Source organism: Perca flavescens, chromosome 20, assembly GCF_004354835.1.
Source record: "Perca flavescens isolate YP-PL-M2 chromosome 20, PFLA_1.0, whole genome shotgun sequence".
Taxonomy (NCBI): domain Eukaryota; kingdom Metazoa; phylum Chordata; class Actinopteri; order Perciformes; family Percidae; genus Perca; species Perca flavescens.
Window position 1 is genome coordinate 26,045,468 of NC_041350.1, and position 18,518 is coordinate 26,063,985.

At 43.6% G+C, this 18,518-nt stretch overlaps 1 protein-coding gene across 3 annotated transcripts in view; it reads right to left on the reverse strand.

Moving 5' to 3' along the window:
- Nucleotides 1-14,328: 14,328 nt before the first annotated feature.
- Nucleotides 14,329-18,518, reverse strand: part of exd2 (exonuclease 3'-5' domain containing 2) — a 14,663-nt gene continuing 10,473 nt past the window's right edge. For all 3 annotated transcript variants that reach the window (XM_028566621.1, XM_028566622.1, XM_028566620.1), the window contains exons 8-10: nucleotides 18,465-18,518; nucleotides 17,680-18,045; nucleotides 14,329-15,782 (exon numbers count right to left, since the gene is read on the reverse strand). The exon at nucleotides 18,465-18,518 is cut by the window's right edge and continues 82 nt beyond it. In XM_028566621.1, coding sequence (XP_028422422.1) covers nucleotides 15,566-15,782; nucleotides 17,680-18,045; nucleotides 18,465-18,518 — 637 coding nt within the window. In that variant the 3' untranslated portion in view covers nucleotides 14,329-15,565. The remainder of the gene's footprint in view (nucleotides 15,783-17,679; nucleotides 18,046-18,464) is intronic.

The window sequence follows — 18,518 nt, forward strand, 5'->3', positions numbered from 1 at the left end:
GGAAACATAAAGCTTACCAAACAATGAAAATGCAACACAGTCAGTTGAAGACATGTCTCAGAAAGTGTACAATAACCTCCGTACGACAGGCATGCAGCCACTAAGTATAGTACAAACACAGAGGGACCAACATTTCTTCCCTTAATGACTCTAAAACAGGTTCAGGATTGTACCTGTCGTACTACTGGATACGATATACTGCCAAGAAGCTTTCTTACATCAGTAATAATCCGCCAGTCGGCTGGTTTCACAGACATTGATTAAATCGGTTACTCCAGTAATGTTTTTAAACCCGCGTCCGTGAAGACTTCTACCGTTACTACTGGAAGAAGTATTCAGAGCCTTTACTTAAGTAAAAGTACTAATACCACACTGTAAAAATACTCTGTTACAAGTCAAATTCCTGCATTGAAAATGTTACTTAAAAGGTCCCATGGCATGAAAATGTCACTTTCTGAGTTTTTTTTAACATTAATATGCGTTCCCCCAGCCTGCCTAGAAATGGTGATAGGTGTAAACCGAGCCCTGGGTATCCTGCTCTGCCTTTGAGAAAATGAAAGCTCAGATGGGTCGATCTGGAATCTTCTCCTTATGAGGTCATAATGGGAGAGGTTACCTCCCCTTTCTCTGCTTTGCCCGCCCAGAGAATTTGGCCCACTCATGAGAGAGAGAGACATCATGGCTTTCAAACGAGCAAAGTGGCCGTTGGTCAAGGCCACACTCCCACCCTCCACCTTGCCCCCCCCTCTCTCCTTTCAATAGCTACAGACACAGAAATGGCACATCCTAAGGAAAGCTCATTGTGGGACTGGCCCTAGTGGCTGTAATTCTGCACCAAGGCTGAATTTGGGGAATGAGACTTCAGATACAGTATTAGGGGACCACTAAGGTCTATATAAAAGAGACTTCAGATACAGTATTAGGGGACCACTAAGGTCTATATAAAAGAGACTTCAGATACAGTATTAGGGGACCACTAAGGTCTATATAAAAGAGACTTCAGATACAGTATTAGGGGACCACTAAGGTCTATATAAAAGAGACTTCAGATACAGTATTAGGGGACCACTAAGGCCTATATAAAGGCATCCAAAAAATCAGCATGTCATGGGAGCTTTTAGTAAAAGTATCATCAGAAAAATATATCTTAAAGTATTAAAAGTAAAAGTACTTAATGCAGATAAATCCTCCCATTTTAGAAACTGGAAACGATCCAAACAGTTCTGTCAATAAACTTAGTGTTTAATCGTTTCTGCTCTACCTGTAGGCCTGTATATTGTTGTGTAGTTTAATTTATGTGTGTTTTGTGTGCAAAAATCTTAATGTGTAAAGTAACTAGTAACTAAAGCTGTCAGATGAATGTAGTGGAGTAAAAAGTCCAATATTTCTCGGCGTAGAAGTAGAAAGTGGCTTGAAAAGAAAAGACTCAAGTAAAGTACAAGTACCTCAAATTTGTTCTTATTAAGTACAGTACTTGAGTAGATGTACTTAGTGACATTACACCACTGCTCTGCTGCTGTTGCTACTACAGCCACTTCTACTACTACTACCTGTGCATGAATAACAGCTAGACTTTTCCTGCATCCGATATTACTACTGCACCACTGCTGCCAATGCTGGATTAGCAACGCCCAGGCTCACTGTGTGTCACTGGCCATTTAATTACCTTGGAAATTTGTCTAGGATTTGCACCTCTGAAGTACTCTAGGTGCATTTCACTTCCCCTAAATTGCCTCCTCGACTCCTCCACTTGCCTCCCTTCCTTGCGTCTTAGTACATCCCACCGAGGAGGCACGGCGGGAACCATGGGAGGAGAGAGATGTGTTTTTAGACGGATGAGACGCCCTTTCCTCCGAAGCGTCACGGGAATTCCTCAGCTGTACAGGCGGAGTTAGCAACGGCTGTCAGCTGGGACAGCTTCCAGGAAGGCTGCTCTCGTGTATCGTCGCTCACAGCTCCTCGGAGAGTACAGGACAAAGCGGCTGTACAAAATGAAATGAAATTCCCTTTAGAGGAGGAGGGCCAGAACAACTCCCGGGTTCGACCGAGAAGCGAGGCGCTATCAAATAAGGGAAGTGAGATGCACCCAATGTCAGCTGCGTCCTGGATTATTACCTAATCTAAAATCTATTTCTAACACCTTTTATTTTTGTTTTGTTTATGTAGTGCGCACATGGTGCATTTTCCCAAATAAAGTTGCGTTTCATCAAATGACCTTAAGCTAACGCACAGAACTCCTGAGGCCAGGTAGCCTCTGTGTGTACAAGAGTACTGGTTGGTTTCTGGGTTTCTGTGCAGCATATGAAGAAGCTGCCATCTCTAGCAGTCAAGAAGGCAAAATGTCAATATTTTTTACAAATAACTGAAAAATATAGACAAAAGCCAAAATTTTTTCTAACAAAATTGAAAATCAAAGGCCAGGTACTGATGAATGTTCGAATAATAATGATATTGAAAACACTCCGCTTATGCTATCTTCATTCCCCACAGGTTTTCATGAATTTGAGGATGTTTCTATTTCCTATCTACAAGAAATAATCACTCATCTCAGGCCTACAATCTGCTCTCTGGACATTATCCCACCTAAAAGTTTAATAGAACTCTTTGATACATTAGGACACGGTTTACTTACCATTGTAAATAACTCACTTAGCCTAGGGATCTTTCCAGCTGCTCTCAAAAATGCCTTAGTATTTCCATCAATCAAGAAACCAGATCTCGATCCTTCTGATCTGAATAATTATAGGCCTATCTCTAATTTGCCTTTTATTTCAAAAATTTTAGAGAAAGTTGTATTAAATCAATTACACTCCTATTTAAGTGTACATTCTATATATGAGAAGTTTCAATCCGGCTTTCGGGCATTCCACAGTACTGAATCTGAATCTGCACTGTTGAAGGTTTTTAATGACATCTATCTGACAACAGATGTTGGAGATTCCATGATTTTAATGCTATTAGATCTTAGCTCAAGAAGCAAGGTAGAGATGGAGTGACCCTGCCCGGAGGAAGCCCGGGGCTCCCATCTCTCCAGCCCATGGGCCCACCACCTGTGGGAGGAACCGTTGGGGTCGGGTGCGATGCCACATGGGTGGCAGTGAAGGTCAGGGGCCTCGACGGACCAGACCCGGGCGGCAGACGCTGGCTCTGGGGACGTGGAACGTCACCTCTCTGTGGGGGAAGGAGCCGGAACTGGTGCGGGAGGTGGAGCGCTACCGGTTAGATCTGGTGGGGCTTACCTCTACGCACAGTCTCGGTTCTGGAACCATACTCCTGGATAGGGGTTGGACTCTTTTCTTCTCCGGAGTTGCCCAGGGTGTGAGGCGCCGGGCGGGTGTGGGGATACTCACAAGCCCCGGCTGAGCGCCGCTGTGTTGGAGTTTACCCGGTGGACGAGAGGGTCGCCTCCCTACGCCTGCGGGTTGTGGGGGAAAACTCTGACTGTTGTTTGTGCATATGCACCAAACAGGAGTTCGGAGTATTCGGCCTTCTTGGAGACCTTGACTGGAGTCCTGCATGGGGCTCCAGTGGGGACTCCATTGTTCTGCTGGGGGACTTCAACGCTGCGTGGGCAATGATGGAGACACCTGGAGGCGTGATTGGGAGGAACGGCCTCCCTGATCTAAACCAGAGTGGTTGTTTGTTGTTGGACTTCTGTGCTAGTCATGGATTGTCTATAACGAACACCATGTTCGAACATAGGGATGCTCATAAGTGTACCTGGTACCAGAGCACCCTAGGCCGAAGGTCAATGATCGATTTCATAATCGTTTCATCTGATCTGAGGCCGTATGTTTTGGACACTCGGGTGAAGAGAGGGGCAGAGCTGTCAACCGATCACCATCTGTTGGTGAGTTGGGTCAGGGGGTGGGGGAAGACTCTGGAAAGACCTGGTAAGCCCAAACGTGTAGTGCGGGTAAATTGGGAACGTCTGGAGGAGGCCCCTGTCCGACAGACTTTCAACTCACACCTCCGGCGGAGCTTTTCGTGCATCCCTGTGGAGGCTGGGGGTATTGAACCCGAGTGGACAATGTTCAAAGTTTCCATTGCTGAAGCTGCGGCGAGGAGCTGTGGTCTTAGGGTCTTAGGTGCCTCAAGGGGCGGTAACCCACGAACACCGTGGTGGACACCGGTGGTCAGGGAAGCCGTCCGATTGAAGAAGGAGTCTTTCCGGGATATGTTATCCCGGAGGACTCCGGAGGCAGTTGCAGGGTACCGAAGGGCCCGAAGGGCTGCAGCCTCTGCCGTGAAAGAGGCAAAGCAGCGGGTGTGGGAGAAGTTTGGAGAAGACATGGAGAAGGACTTTCGGTCGGCACCAAAGTGCTTCTGGAAAACTGTTCGCCGCCTCAGGAGGGGGAAGCGGGGAACCATCCAAGCTGTGTACAGTACGGATGGGACACTGTTGACCTCAACTGAGGAGGTAATAGGGCGGTGGAAGGAGCACTTTGAGGAACTCCTGAATTCGACTAATACGCCCTCTATGTTAGAGGCAGAGCTGGAGGATAACGGGGATTGTCGTTGATTTCCCAGGCGGAAGTCACTGATGTAGTCAAACAACTACACAGTGGCAAAGCCCCGGGATTGATGAGATCCGTCCAGAAATGCTCAAGGCTCTGGGTGTGGAGGGGCTGTCCTGGTTGACACGCCTCTTCAACATTGCGTGGAAGTCTGGGGACGGTGCCAAAGGAGTGGCAGACTGGGGTGGTGGTTCCCTTTTAAAAAGGGGGACCAGAGGGTGTGTGCCAATTATAGGGGTATCACACTTCTCAGCCTCCCTGGTAAAGTCTACTCCAAGGTGCTGGAAAGGAGGGTTCGGCCGATAGTCGAACCTCGGGTTGAGGAGGAACAATGCGGATTCCGTCCTGGTCGTGGAACAACGGACCAGCTCTTCACTCTCGCAAGGATCCTGGAGGGAGCCATGTGTTTTGTGGATTTGGAGAAGGCGTATGACCGGGTCCCCCAGGAGATACTGTGGGAGGTGCTGCGGGAGTATGGGGTGAGGGGGTCTCTACTCAGGGCCATCCAATCTCTGTATGACCAAAGTGAGAGCTGTGTCCGGGTTCTTGGTAGTAAGTCGGACTCGTTTCAGGTGAGGGTTGGCCTCCGCCAGGGCTGCGCTTTGTCACCAATCCTGTTTGTAATATTTATGGACAGGATATCGAGGCGTAGTCGGGGTGGGGAGGGGTTGCAGTTTGGTGGGCTGGGGATCTCATCGCTGCTCTTTGCAGATGATGTGGTCCTGATGGCATCATCGGCCTGCGACCTTCAGCACTCACTGGATCGGTTCGCAACCGAGTGTGAAGCGGTTGGGATGAGGATCAGCACCTCTAAATCGGAGGCCATGGTTCTCAGCAGGAAACCGATGGAATGCCTTCTCCAGGTAGGGAATGAGTCCTTACCCCAAGTGAAGGAGTTCAAGTACCTTGGGGTTTTGTTCGCGAGTGAGGGGACAATGGAGCAGGAGATTGGTCGGAGAATCGGCGCAGCGGGTGCGGTATTGCATTCAATCTATCGCACCGTTGTGACGAAAAGAGAGCTGAGCCAGAAGGCAAAGCTCTCGATCTACCGGTCAGTTTTCGTTCCTACCCTCACCTATGGTCATGAAGGCTGGGTCATGACCGAAAGAACGAGATCCAGGGTACAAGCGGCCGAAATGGGTTTCCTCAGGAGGGTGGCTGGCGTCTCCCTTAGAGATAGGGTGAGAAGCTCAGTCATCCGTGAGGAGCTCGGAGTAGAGCCGCTGCTCCTTTGCGTCGAAAGGAGCCAGTTGAGGTGGTTCGGGCATCTGGTAAGGATGCTTTTGATATGGTGGACCATGATATTCTTTTGTCTAGACTCGAGCTTGATGTTGGTCTAAAGGGAACCGTTTTGAATTGGTTCAGTTCATACTTGACTGATTGAAAATTTTCTGTTAGTTTTGGCTCTACTACATCCTCTGCTGCTCCTCTTCGCTGGGGGGTCCCTCAGGGCTCAATTTTGGCTCCTACGCTCTTTTCTCTTTATTTGCTCCCTTTGGGATCCATATTTAAAAAATATGATGTGTCGTTTCACTGCTATGCAGATGACATTCAGATTTATGTTCCCATTAAACGGGTAGGAAAAAATTCACCTGAGCATCTGTCGGCTTGTCTAGACGAAATAAAGAAGTGGATGTCTACTAACTTCTTAAAATTAAATGAAAATAAAACGGAACTTATACTTTTTGGTCCTCCTAAAAGTAGCCTAAATTATATCCCTGAAGCGTTTACACTCTCTATACCTATAAATACTTGTGTGAAAAATATTGGTGTTTCAATAGGTAGTTCTTTGAAATTGGATAAACAAATTAACTCTGTTGTCAGTTCGTGCTTCTTTCATTTCCGTATGCTGACTAAAGTTAAGCCGTTTTTATGTCCTCAAGCTTTTCAATGGGTGATACATGCATTTTTAACATCCCGACTGGACTACTGTAATGCTTTATATTACGGAATAAATTCTACAACTTTAACACGTCTTCAATTAGTCCAGAATGCGGCAGCGAGACTTTTAAAAGGCATTCGTAAATACAAACACATCACTCCAATTTTAGCTTCCCTTCACTGGTTGCCGGTTCGCTTTAGCGTCGATTTTAAAATTCTTTTATTTGTTTATAAGTGTCTTAACAATCAAGCTCCCCTCTATTTATCGGAGCTCCTAGAGCAATACACTCCTTCAGGGGATCTTAGGTCAGGGACACAGAAACTTTTATCCATAACACGGTACAGGTTAAAACACAGAGGTTATCGTGCCTTTGCCATTGCTGGCCCGACACTAGGGCTGGGCGATATGGACCGAAAGTCATATCCCGATATATTTTGGCTGAATATCGATATACGATATATATCCCGATATTTTTTTTCCGCAAAGTGAGAGCAAATGTTCAGTCAAAGTCAAAGCCAAATATGACATGTCACAAGTAGTTTCATACAAAACCGGCTATTTCAGTGAACAGTTGCAAAATCAAATGAATAAATAATAAACAGGTTTCTTCACCTTGTTCAATGCTCAGCTGTTCAAATAACAATAAAATGTAAACATAAATTCTGATTAACCATTGTGTTGTCTTCCCGTCAACCTTTGACGTTTTTGACGCCTTTTTTTCAGTTTGTTTTAGTTTTTTCCAATGTTTTAAATTGTTACATTTTTCTTCTACACATTTTCAGCGCTTATTTCTACGTCCCATATTTTCTAATATAGGGCTGGGCGATATAGAGAAAATCAGATATCACGATATTCTTGACCATATACCTTGATATCGATATTGCGACGATATATTCTAGAGTTGACAGTTGGTGCTCTCGCAAAATATCACACTTAGATTTTAGATAAATAATCATTAATAATAGAACAGCTAGAACAGTCTGGTAAGTTCAGAAAAGTACATCACTTCACTGTAATGCAGCCTTTAAAACCAGGAAAAGACACTTATGTCATATCACGATATTATGATATCCAAAACTAAGACGATATCTAGTCTCATATCACAATATCGATATTAATATCGATATATCGCCCAGCCCTACCCGACACTATGGAATAGCTTGCCCTTTCATATTGGCTCTACTTCTGACTTGTCAGTTTTCAAGTCACTCTTGAAAACACACTTCTATTCAAGTGCTTTTAATAGTGTTTAATTAGTTCTTAAATTTTTCTTGTTTTGTCTGTCGTGTGATATTCTATTGCTCTGTAAAGCACATTGGTCAGCTTGTCTGTATAAATAGCGCTGTATAAGTAAACTTTGACTTGACTCTAGTAATGTACTTTAGGGGGACTTGGAGGCAACAAGGGCCCAGAAGTAGATTTTTGCCTTGAATAACATTACAGTCAGTAGCTGAGAGTAAATGCCAAGTTTTTATTACTTTACCAGTCCGTAGCCGCTCAGGATAACCCGGGTTGTCTTTGTGTTGTTCAGGTTCCAGCAGCAGATGTGTTTGGACCACGCGGCGGTTCAGACCCCCTTTTCCACCGGCCCGGCCTTTTCCACACTGAAGGACACTGTTCGGCGCCTGCTGCCATACCACACCTGCGCCGGTCACCTGCCCACTCAGGATGACTTCAATTTAGGTCCGTGAGCTCTGGCTGATGACTGATAACGGTTTATCAATAAATCGATAAAGCCTTTTTCGGTCTTTTCAAAAAAAAAAACGAACCATCTGTTTCACAAAAGAAAGTGACATCAGCTGGTAAAGTTCATAGTTGATTTAAAAAAACAAAACACACACATACAGTACAATTTAGATGATTAAATGACAAACAAAAGGACATGCTTCAAATAACTATTAGAACAGGTGATACAGCATATATGTAGCTTTTAAATAAACCTGCCTCCTTTGATATATAATATGGTGTTACATCCCCAAGGCGGAAACTAACTAAACTCTTCCTCTAAAAACACCCAAACAAAAACCCTTACTAACGTACCTACAAAAAGATGTCAAAAAACCATCACAGTGGGGACAGCAACTATAAACCTGGTGTTTTTTTTTAACAAAAGGAATATGCAAGGAAGAAAACACCCTGAAAAAAAAAAAATCAGGTAACACGTAGCAGATAGTCTGCAGTTAGTAGTCGAATAACCGCAGGTCTATAAAAATGTCACAGGAGTTGAAAAAGGCTTCCCAAGGTGACGTCCAAAAGACATTCACTTTACTATCTCATGTTGGCAAAGACAAATTTCTGTCACTCGTGACAGACAGACAGCGTTTTTCTCATCTTCTTATCTGACGTGATGGAGAGAAAAGCTGCAAATCCTCACATTTAAGAAGCTGAAACCAGCCAACTATTTGGTATTTTTGCCTGAAGAAAAGAAAGGGAAAAAAAAAAAAAAAAAAATGACATGGGGTGTAATTTCATTTCATGATCAGTTTGCCATGTTTCTCTGCTCACAGTGGACCAGGAGTTTGACACGGTGTCCGGTTTCCTGCTGAAACGCACCAAGGACATGGTCAACAAATACAGGCAGCTACTGGTTAGAGAAGCCCAGGTAAGACCCAGTACAGAACCGCTCTCTTCCCTCTGCATCTGCTGAGAAAGGAACTGTTCAGCCAGTGTGTCGTGTGTGTGTGTGCGTGTGTGTGTGTGTGTGTGTGTGTGTGTGTGTGTGTGGATACGAACTGGTTTCCACAGCAGGAGAGTCCGTCAGCAGAGATGGTGATGCTGGAGCGTCTCTTCCTCCAGGCCGAGCGATGCGCTTTAGCGGAGGACAGACGGAGAGTCCGCAGAGACCCGGGTCAGTTCCAACCATCATCACCACCTAGATTAGTGCGTGCATGTGTGTGTGTGTGTGTGTGTGTACACACGTAAATGTGTTTTTTTTGTTTGTTTTTTGCTGCCAAGAAAAATTCCGTTTGATATCCCAAGACTGAGGCAGGAGAAGTGACTCACAACACTTTTTTTTTCTTACAAACTAATGTATCTGTGCCTCAGAGCGCGGCACTTAACCTCCATCTTTGCTCCCAGGTGTGAATGTGTAATTAAGCTGTGTGAACGTGGAGAGGGGTCGTGCTGAGAGAGTCTGCATGATGATGAGCAAATTACATGTGAGAGGTTAAGTGCAAATCAAAGCAGGGTTGTTATGTTAATTAAAAAAAAAAAAAAAAAAAAAAAAAAGTTGGAAATAGGGGAAGGAAGCTCTTGAAAACTGTGAAATGTCAGGCTTGCCTATTATTGCACTTTTGAAGAAATAAAAAGACAAATGATTATACAAATCACAAGTGAGCTAAAAGAGAACCCCTTACATTTATGTATTTAATTTGCAGTGCACATTCATTGACATCGGTGCAAATGTGTTTTGTCATCCAACCGGTGTGACATGATAGTCATGCTAACATAGCACATCAAAATAAGAGTTTTGTTGGAAAAATAAGATATGACGGCAAAAAGCTGAAAGAACAGGAGCCAACATATAGAGGGATGTAGCGGGTGATTAGGTTTGAGCCCTCATCTCCCCCAAAATGACCCCTTAATCTACCCTGCATTGAATCTAACATTTTTCAAAACTGTTTAACAACATCGCACATATACGACATACTCTTGGAAACGTCTCCTATGTCTTTTTAAATTTAAACACATTTCCTGTCCAGCTCGACAGCTTGGCTAGATAAAGGGATTTGGGTGAGTCAGCGTATAGCTCACCTGGTAGACCGGCGCCCCATGTATGCTCAGTCCTTTCCAGGACTCCCCATCTCCTGTCTCTCTTCAGCTGTTCTGAATAAAAGGAAAAACCCTAAATTTTCTGCTCATTTTTCTTTACTCAAGAGTCCTTCATGGCGGCCTTGGCTACATCAGCGTGTTCCCCCCACGGGGCCTACTCCGCCGGTCCGTCCCAGCCGGGCTCCTCCGGCAGCCCCTCCTCTTCACCAGCCTGGACCAGACTGTCCGACCGGCCCCCGGGCCTGAAGACGTACCGCTCCAGCTGCCGCGGGGCTCTCAGGCTCACCATCAAGCAGGAGTCCGGCTCCCGTAAGGTGGTTCACAACTCGGCCTGCGACCCGGGACTCAAGCGGGACTACGCGGGGCAGCTGACCAACGGCGGAGCCGCGAACCAACGCCACTGTCAGGCGCCCAACGGAGCCCCCCCCCGGTGTCCTCAGCACGACGAGGAGATCTCCAACGGAGCTCTGCCTTGTAACGCTGCAGAGGGAGTCCCACAGACGGCGTCCATTTCCAAAATCAAAGCCCCAAACCCTCTTTTCATGCCAGAGCCACAGGTCGGTTGCTTCGAGTTGCCTCCCAGAGATGTCAGCGCCCCGAAACTTAAATGCTACAGGTTGGATGCGTCCCCTCGGCCGGAGCGGCGGTTCAGCCCGCCGCCGCCGCCGCCACCTCCCCTCCAAGAGGACAACATGCTCAGTGAACATCTACAGAGTGCCATCGACAGCATCCTGGAGCTTCAGCGCCTGCAGGGCCCCTCGGCAGCCCCTACCAGGGCCACGTCAGGCCCTTCACTGGACCAGGCTGTCACCAGCATCCTGGAGGGACACCTGTGAGGTAAACGACCGCCCCGGCAGACATCCACACAGATGCAGAAACACCCGTCAAAGGAAGGTGTACTCGACTTCTTATCTGTTCCCAGAACTCAAGAGATCTTTGTTTCTGGGTTTCAGAGATTACTCTTAAGGAACCGATTGTTTGAAAGAAAAAAAAAAATGAAGGCACTATAAAGAGATTGCATACCAGACAACAGCACTATCTGTAGTCCGATAGATGTTAGATACTTCATTTTGATGTACGTACGTTTGTGGGGGAAAAAAAACAACAAAAAATCTATTTGAATAGGAGCTATATTGTTTCAGTGGTAGTTAAGTCATTCAGAGGTTTACGACACTGGTGTAACCTTCATCAGCATATAGTATATAAGTAATAGTGAGGACGACGACAAACGGTGGAGTAGACTGAGATTATTCAATAGTTTTTTATAAGATTTCTTTCAAAAATGTGAAGTTTCTTTTGCATAGTGCCAAGCTTCCAGGGTATTTATTTTGATAATGTGTGCCAATTGTGTTTTGCATTGAGAAGGGCAGCGTGTGTGTGTGTGTGTGTGTGTGTGTGTGTGTGTGTGTGTGTGTGTGTGTGTGTGTGTGTCTCTTTATTTGGATCTAAAGAGTGTGCGTGAAAACATTGCATCCTGCGACGGGACAGTACACATAAGGTCCCCCCCACCGCAGGTTCCATCATCTCGGCTTATCGGATGAAACTCCAAAGAATTTGTGACTTGCTACATCCTGAATACACCAGCAAAAAGAACGTTCATGTCGTTTCTTCTCCCAAACTGGAGGCTGTCCTCCTCAAAGCCGAAACGAAAGAGTCACGTTTTAGTTTTAAGTTTGGAGCCTTGTTGTCAGACTAGAATGGTTTCTCTTACTTTACTTTATCAACATGCGAGCAATAATGAGTTAGGGTTGTTAGGAGCAGTGGTGGTGCAGTGAGGAGGAGGAGGGAGATCTTTGCCCGGCTCGCTTATCTGTCGGGAAGATTGTTTTTCAGGATGTGAGGGATGCTTGTTTTTGTCATCGAAGCCCGCGTAGTTTACAGCGCGTTTGAGGGTCACCAAACGGCATACACGATCGCGCAAATGTCCAGTTTGAGAAAGGGAAGAACGCCAAAACTGCAGTTGTTTTCCACGACAGACACTGTACAGCCTGTCTGCATCATCAAACAGCCTTTGACCAAAAAAAAAAAAAAAAAATACCCTAGAGGAATCATCCGCTTCACACTTTCATTTAAACTTGTCTTTATTTATTTATTGGTTTGAAGCCCGCTTTACTGAGCCGAAGATTTGGTTTCACGCAGCCATTGTGGAGCAATATGATTTTTGTATTTTTTTTTTTTTGCAGCATCTTATGTTAATGTGACAATCTTATTGGTCTGTGTGAAGATGAATTCTGTTTATATGAAAATACGCGAGAGAGTTGAGGTCATTTCTAGTGGTTGTACGACTCTCCTCCCCCCCATGAAAGCTGTGCAAAATATTCTTTGTAGATGGATTTTACCTTAAAGGTCAACATTCTAAAGCTGCAAAATGCCTTTCATTTTTTTGTGCTATAAATTGAAAATGTGCTTCAAAATTTAGCTTCTGAAGATACCGTTAGGGGTCAAGGTTTGACTCGCGAAATTGGAAGTGTTTAGAATATGCCTTATTGTTAAATCAGTGTACTTTTTTTTAAGGAAATGGAATCTGCAAAGAAAAAGATAATTAATGTGATGTTTAAATAATGTAACATCTGGTGTTCTGAAATGTGAACGTAACCCATCCCTTCAAAAAAGAAAGAAAGAACTTCAGAGATTTGGGGTTAAATCAAACAGGCCTTCTCATTTCTTTGAATTGCATTGTCATTTTTTTTATATGTAAAATTGTCTTTTGTTGGAATGAACAAAAGGAGTTATAATATGCAGTAATTTAGTGATGAAATCCTCTGCAGTAGTTTGGGTGGACACACACTTGAAGACTCATAAAGGACTAGTTTGATATTTTGGGTATGACGTGTAAAGTAGCCTATGGCACCACTCTCATGTCCGTATGCAAATACAAAGTAATCCGCTAGTTAGCTTAGCATAATGACTGGAAACAGGGGCAAACGGCTAGCCTGGCTCTGTCCAAAGGTAACACAATCTGCCTACCAGCACCTCTAACCCTAATTACAGGGAATTATGTTCTGAATTATTTTTTAGCCAGAAGAAGTGGCTTCCTTAAAGAGGCTAAATCAATACTGTATGTTTAACGTACATCTGGTTAGAAATTGTAATGATGGCAACCGCACGGTGACGACAGGACTTCAGAAAATAGTCCAACGTAGTTTTTGTACGGATTAAACAAAAGTGGTGTAACGTGTTAATTAGTGAGCTGGTGGGTGGATTTTGTTACCTTTCGATTGAGGGAGGCTAGTCGTTTCCCCATCGTTATGCTAAGCTAACAACTGGCGGTAACTTTACTTACGCTTCACGTTAAATGGACAAACCTAAAAGCGTTAACAATCTCTTGCCTGACTAGCGGCAAAGCAAATTAGCTAAAATTGTCCGTTCCTTTAACAAAATGTGTTTCCACCCTCAGAGGTTTCACTGTAATGCAGTAAAGATGTCAGAGTGGCTTTCACAACACAGGATTGCACTCCTTGTCACTTAAACCTTTTTTTAAAAAGAGAGAAAAAAAAAAGGGAATTCCACCTGTTTTTTCATTTTTCATCAAGTATTTCCCGCCGTTTGCCCATATTTCTCCTCTTTAAAAGACCCTCAAGAAGAAGGAAAATAAATTCTGATGGAATCCCCTTGAATGAAGCCGCCTCATGTGCCATTGTTTATTGTTGCATTATGCCTGCAGTGTCAAACACTGACCATTAGAAATGTGCTTAGTTTTGTCTGCATTTTAGGACAAATGATTACATCTGCATGTTGAGCCATTTTGGTATTTATTTGTAAGGGTTTATTTTTTTTCCTGACTGAACTGTGAAACCAGGAGAGTTCATATCTCTACACTAATTCAACTTCAGATACAAACATTTGACTGATAGATTGTTCTGATGCCAAAATCAAGAGGCCTTAATTCAGCAAAACTAGATTGTAAAAAAAAAAAAAAAAAAAAAAAATAATTAAATAGTCATTCCTGACAAAAAAAAAAAAAAAATCCAACTAAAGACTCATTTGACCTCAAAGTCACGAGTGATTCATATATGAAATGTTAAGAAAACCGCTTTTGTATTCATTTTTACAGACTATTTATTAAACTGTGATTTTGTAAGAAATAAAAAAAATTAAAAAAAGTGAATGTGGTCGTGTCTTAACTGAAGATGTGTGTTCATTAACAGGTCACAGAAGATTAGTACAAACATAACTTTTATTTTTTGTATCATTCACAATTTAGGAAAACAAAACAGCGTCAGGGCTTACATCCAGAAAAATACGATTAAAGACAAAAGCAGCTGTATTGTAAATAAATGTATCACACTCAAAAGATCTGCTTCACAAAGGGTTGGGGGGGGGATTTAGTTAAGTAATTTTCGTATCACATTGGAGTTGGCACCTTTTCTTCACTGTGCAGTTTGGATTGTGTGAAAACGACGTCGTGGTGAAACTGCTGTAAACTGAAACGAGGTCATGTCCTGCTGCTGCAACAAGTCTCCCGTCAGGTCTGGGGATTAAGAGGCCCATTACAACATGGGCCAGGAACAGGTCCCAGCCAGCAGGAGGATCAGCAGCAGGACATCAACATCAGGGCGTTTAAATGACTGACTAAACCAGCCAACTTTACTGTGGTTAGCATTAGTCTCCCCCTGCTAAAAAAAACAAACAGATGAAAACATTCAGGCCCCCAAAAAGCACCTCGAGACCAAAACTCATCTTTTCAAAAAGGGAAAAGATGGAATTTGATTTAAAAAGATGCTTTTGGGAAATTTCATCTATTGACTTAAAACAGACAATAGGCTGAAAACAAAAGCAGGGTGGAGCACCAAATAATTTAAGGTCATATTAAAAATGACCCTCTTTGCAAAGCAATTAGTTTATTCTGTGAATGATAGCTGCTAACCTGCAGGGGGGGGGGGGGTAGGGGGTGTTCCATTTAGAGGACATTAAGAGCAGGTTGCAGCTTCTTCTAAAAATCAGTTAAATGTCAATATTTTTGACTTTGTCATAAATAATTATACATTTTTCATCATAAAAAAAAAAAAGTGTCCATATGCAATCGCATGATGTTGTAGCGTTAGTGTTTTTCAGATTCAGTGCTGGATTTCTTTCCACTAGTGGAGTCTCCAACTGCTCACAGTTCCACTTAGTTCATTCAGGAGCTACGTAGCAACCTAGCAGCATCTTACTGGCACTGGAAATTAAGGGAAATGTCGTCCAATGGCCATCGCAGATGGAGTGTATTTATACACAGACGCACACACACTCATCGTGGGAACTTGAACATGCTGGTAACATTTCATTAACATTGGTCTCGGCTGGTAGACAAGTTCATTCATCCGCTCACTAAAAAAAGCGTCTTGGCGTGTGTGGTTAACGGAGCAACCAGCAGATGAGACCGTTTCCTGTCCTGGTCGGTAGCTGCTCGTGGTCAGTTGAGTTTGATGGGCAGGTCCTCTCCGTATTTGCGGAGGAACTTGCTGTGGTTGTGGTCGATGGACCAGAGAGGAGGCAGGTGGCGAGGCTGCATGGTGGTGAGGAAGTGCTGCCTCCAGCGGCGCTCCAGGTCCATCAGGCCCCGCAGGCCCTGCTTGGCACAGCCTTGCACCACCTTCAGACCGTGAGCCACGTACGCCTCGTTGAAAATCCTTCAGGAGGAGAGAGGAGCAGTCAGAGGGCGAGTGCACACTCGCTGCCTGGAACGGCTCTTTAAAAGACTGCATGCAACGTCATAGATGAACGCGACTATTAAAGCTTGACCAGTACAAAAAAAAACGGGCAGGGCCGAAATTGTCATCCAGTATTAGCTTTAAAAAAAAAAGGTGCCCTGCCATACAAAACCGTTTTTACTTGCATTTTTTTTATTGCCTGAGCTCATTACTATTCATGTGCTCGCCCAGTTGGGTTGGGTAAAGGATGCTGACAGCCAGGCTCTAAGGCTGTTAGCCAATCAGAGTCAAGCGGCTTAGCTAGTTGAATATTAATGAGAACTGGCAGAAATCGAGCTGAGTCTTCCTGCAGGCTTTCTATACCACGCTAGAATGGCTTGAAACAAGGTAACCAAGGCATTTTTTCTACAAAAAAATACGTGTGGCAGGGCACCTTTAACAAAAAGAAACAAGACGTTGCAGTACAAAAATGTTAAAGATAAGTTTGAGGTGGTTTAGGACGCGTATTATAAGTGGCCAGTTTTTTCTCAAAATTTCAATATTGGTATTTTCATAAATAAAATAATCCAGTATTGCAAAGGCTTCCCTCATTGCAGCCAACATATACTTGCAGTACAGTTGTAGCCTCCAACATATTTTTGTTTATTTGTTTATTAGTTATGAACAGCTAACAATAACAGTAAACCACTGACTTGAGTCCATTACCAAGTTTAAAAAAACAGAAACAAATGTTTGTGACTGCACAAATCAGCCCCCATCAAAGTGAATAATCAACGGACTTTTGACACGAGCAATTCATTCTGTTTCCTTACTGAGGTTTGTCTTGTATTTATTACCCATTTTTATGGTTTGTCTGAAGCTGAGCTGGTTTTAAAAACATGTGGGTGCTACTGGTATACATCCTAACTAACGTGGCTTTTATCGGTTCGTGAGCCTCATGATGCACAGAGCAAAAAAAAAAGTTGCTCAATCCAAAGTTAATAAAAACATCCTTCATCGTATACTTTTATGGGCCGAGCGATCACTCGTGGCTAAGGTTTTCTGATACGAATATCCAATCTTGCAGTTACCGGCCCCTCCTGCTCTGTGGTACACCGCAAAAGTGCTTGAGGGCATTTCAAGTTTTGGACTCCCTCACACTCAAAAGTGTATTCCCAGTTTTATTTAACTCTAAAGTGTTTAAGGGTTTAGCTAGTTTGGTTCAGGAGTGGATCATTTTGTTTCAAACTGAGGTGAACCCAAATTATTACCCCGATATACAGTACAGGCCAAAAGTTTGGACACACCTTCTCATTCAATGTGTTTCTTTATTTTCATGACAATTTACATTGTAGATTCTCACTGAAGGCATCAAAACTATGAATGAACACATATGGAATTATGTACTTAACAAAAAAGTGTGAAATAACTGAAAACATGTCTTATATTTTAGATTCTTCAAAGTAGCCACCCTTTGCTTTTTTTGATAACTCTGCAAACCCTTGGTGTTCTCTCAATGAGCTTCATGAGGTAGTCACCTGAAATGGTTTTACCTTCACAGGTGTGCCTTGTCAGGGTTAATTAGTGGAATTGTTTCCCTTATTAATAAAAAAGCAAAGGGTGGCTACTTTGAAGAATCTAAAATATAAGACATGTTTTCAGTTATTTCATACTTTTTTGTTAAGTACATAATTCCATATGTGTTCATTCATAGTTTTGATGCCTTCAGTGAGAATCTACAATGTAAATAGTCATGAAAATAAAAAAGGAAACGCATTTGAATGAAAAGGTGTGTCCAAACCTTTGGCCTGTACTGTAAATGAAAAACACAAAATAGAATCGGTTTGTTTTGTCTGAGTGTAAATCTGTCATCACACAGCCCCGAGTGTAAATTCACCTCGTCTCCAAATTGGCGGCGTGCTGCAGCGCCTCGACCGTCAGCTCCTGCTCCTCGTCCGTGCCGATGAAACTCTTGATCACAGCCTGCAGCTCTTCCCGCCGCTGCTCCGGCAGTCCCTCGGCGGTGAGCAGAGCCCGAGCCGCCGAACGGACGTGCCGTCGGTCCGAGTCCTCCAGCAGACGAACTCCCTCCTCGCAGCCCTGAGGGGCGGCAAACTCCTCCGCCAGATGCTGCTTCAGGAAGCCGTCGTGCACGTTGGAGGCAGCGTGGCAGCTGGTGCAGAGCAGCAGGATGTCATGGGAGTTGTGGTCCTTCATCTCAGTGGGAAAATGCCGCCTGTACTCATGTGGCACAATGTTTTTCCTGTGGGACCAAAAGGAAAAATGGACTTACGAAAAAGAAATAATTAAAAATCAGACATGTCATGTAATTAAATTCATAGTTTTATAATCATCTTACAAAACCGGACTCTTAGCACAACATTTAGTGGGTTTTTCTTTTTTATTTAAAAAGGGATTTTATAGTACTCTTGGCAACTGGAATGCTCGGTTCAAGGAAATTTAACACCCCTAACGGGCCTTTCACTTTTTACAATGTACCGTTTAATGGAGTCCTGAAATCACTTGATCAAGCCATGTATCAAGAAATGAAAAGCACTGGTTTAAAATGTCTGAAATATGAGAATTTGCTGCTTTTCTCAGTTTTCCATCACTGGAGATCTTTGCATTTGGACAAAAAAAAAAAAAAAAAAAAAAAAAAAAAGTAAGTAAAACCTGTCATACCTGATGTAGGAATCTTCTTTCCCGCAGACCACGCAGAGATTCTCCTTCGCAGTG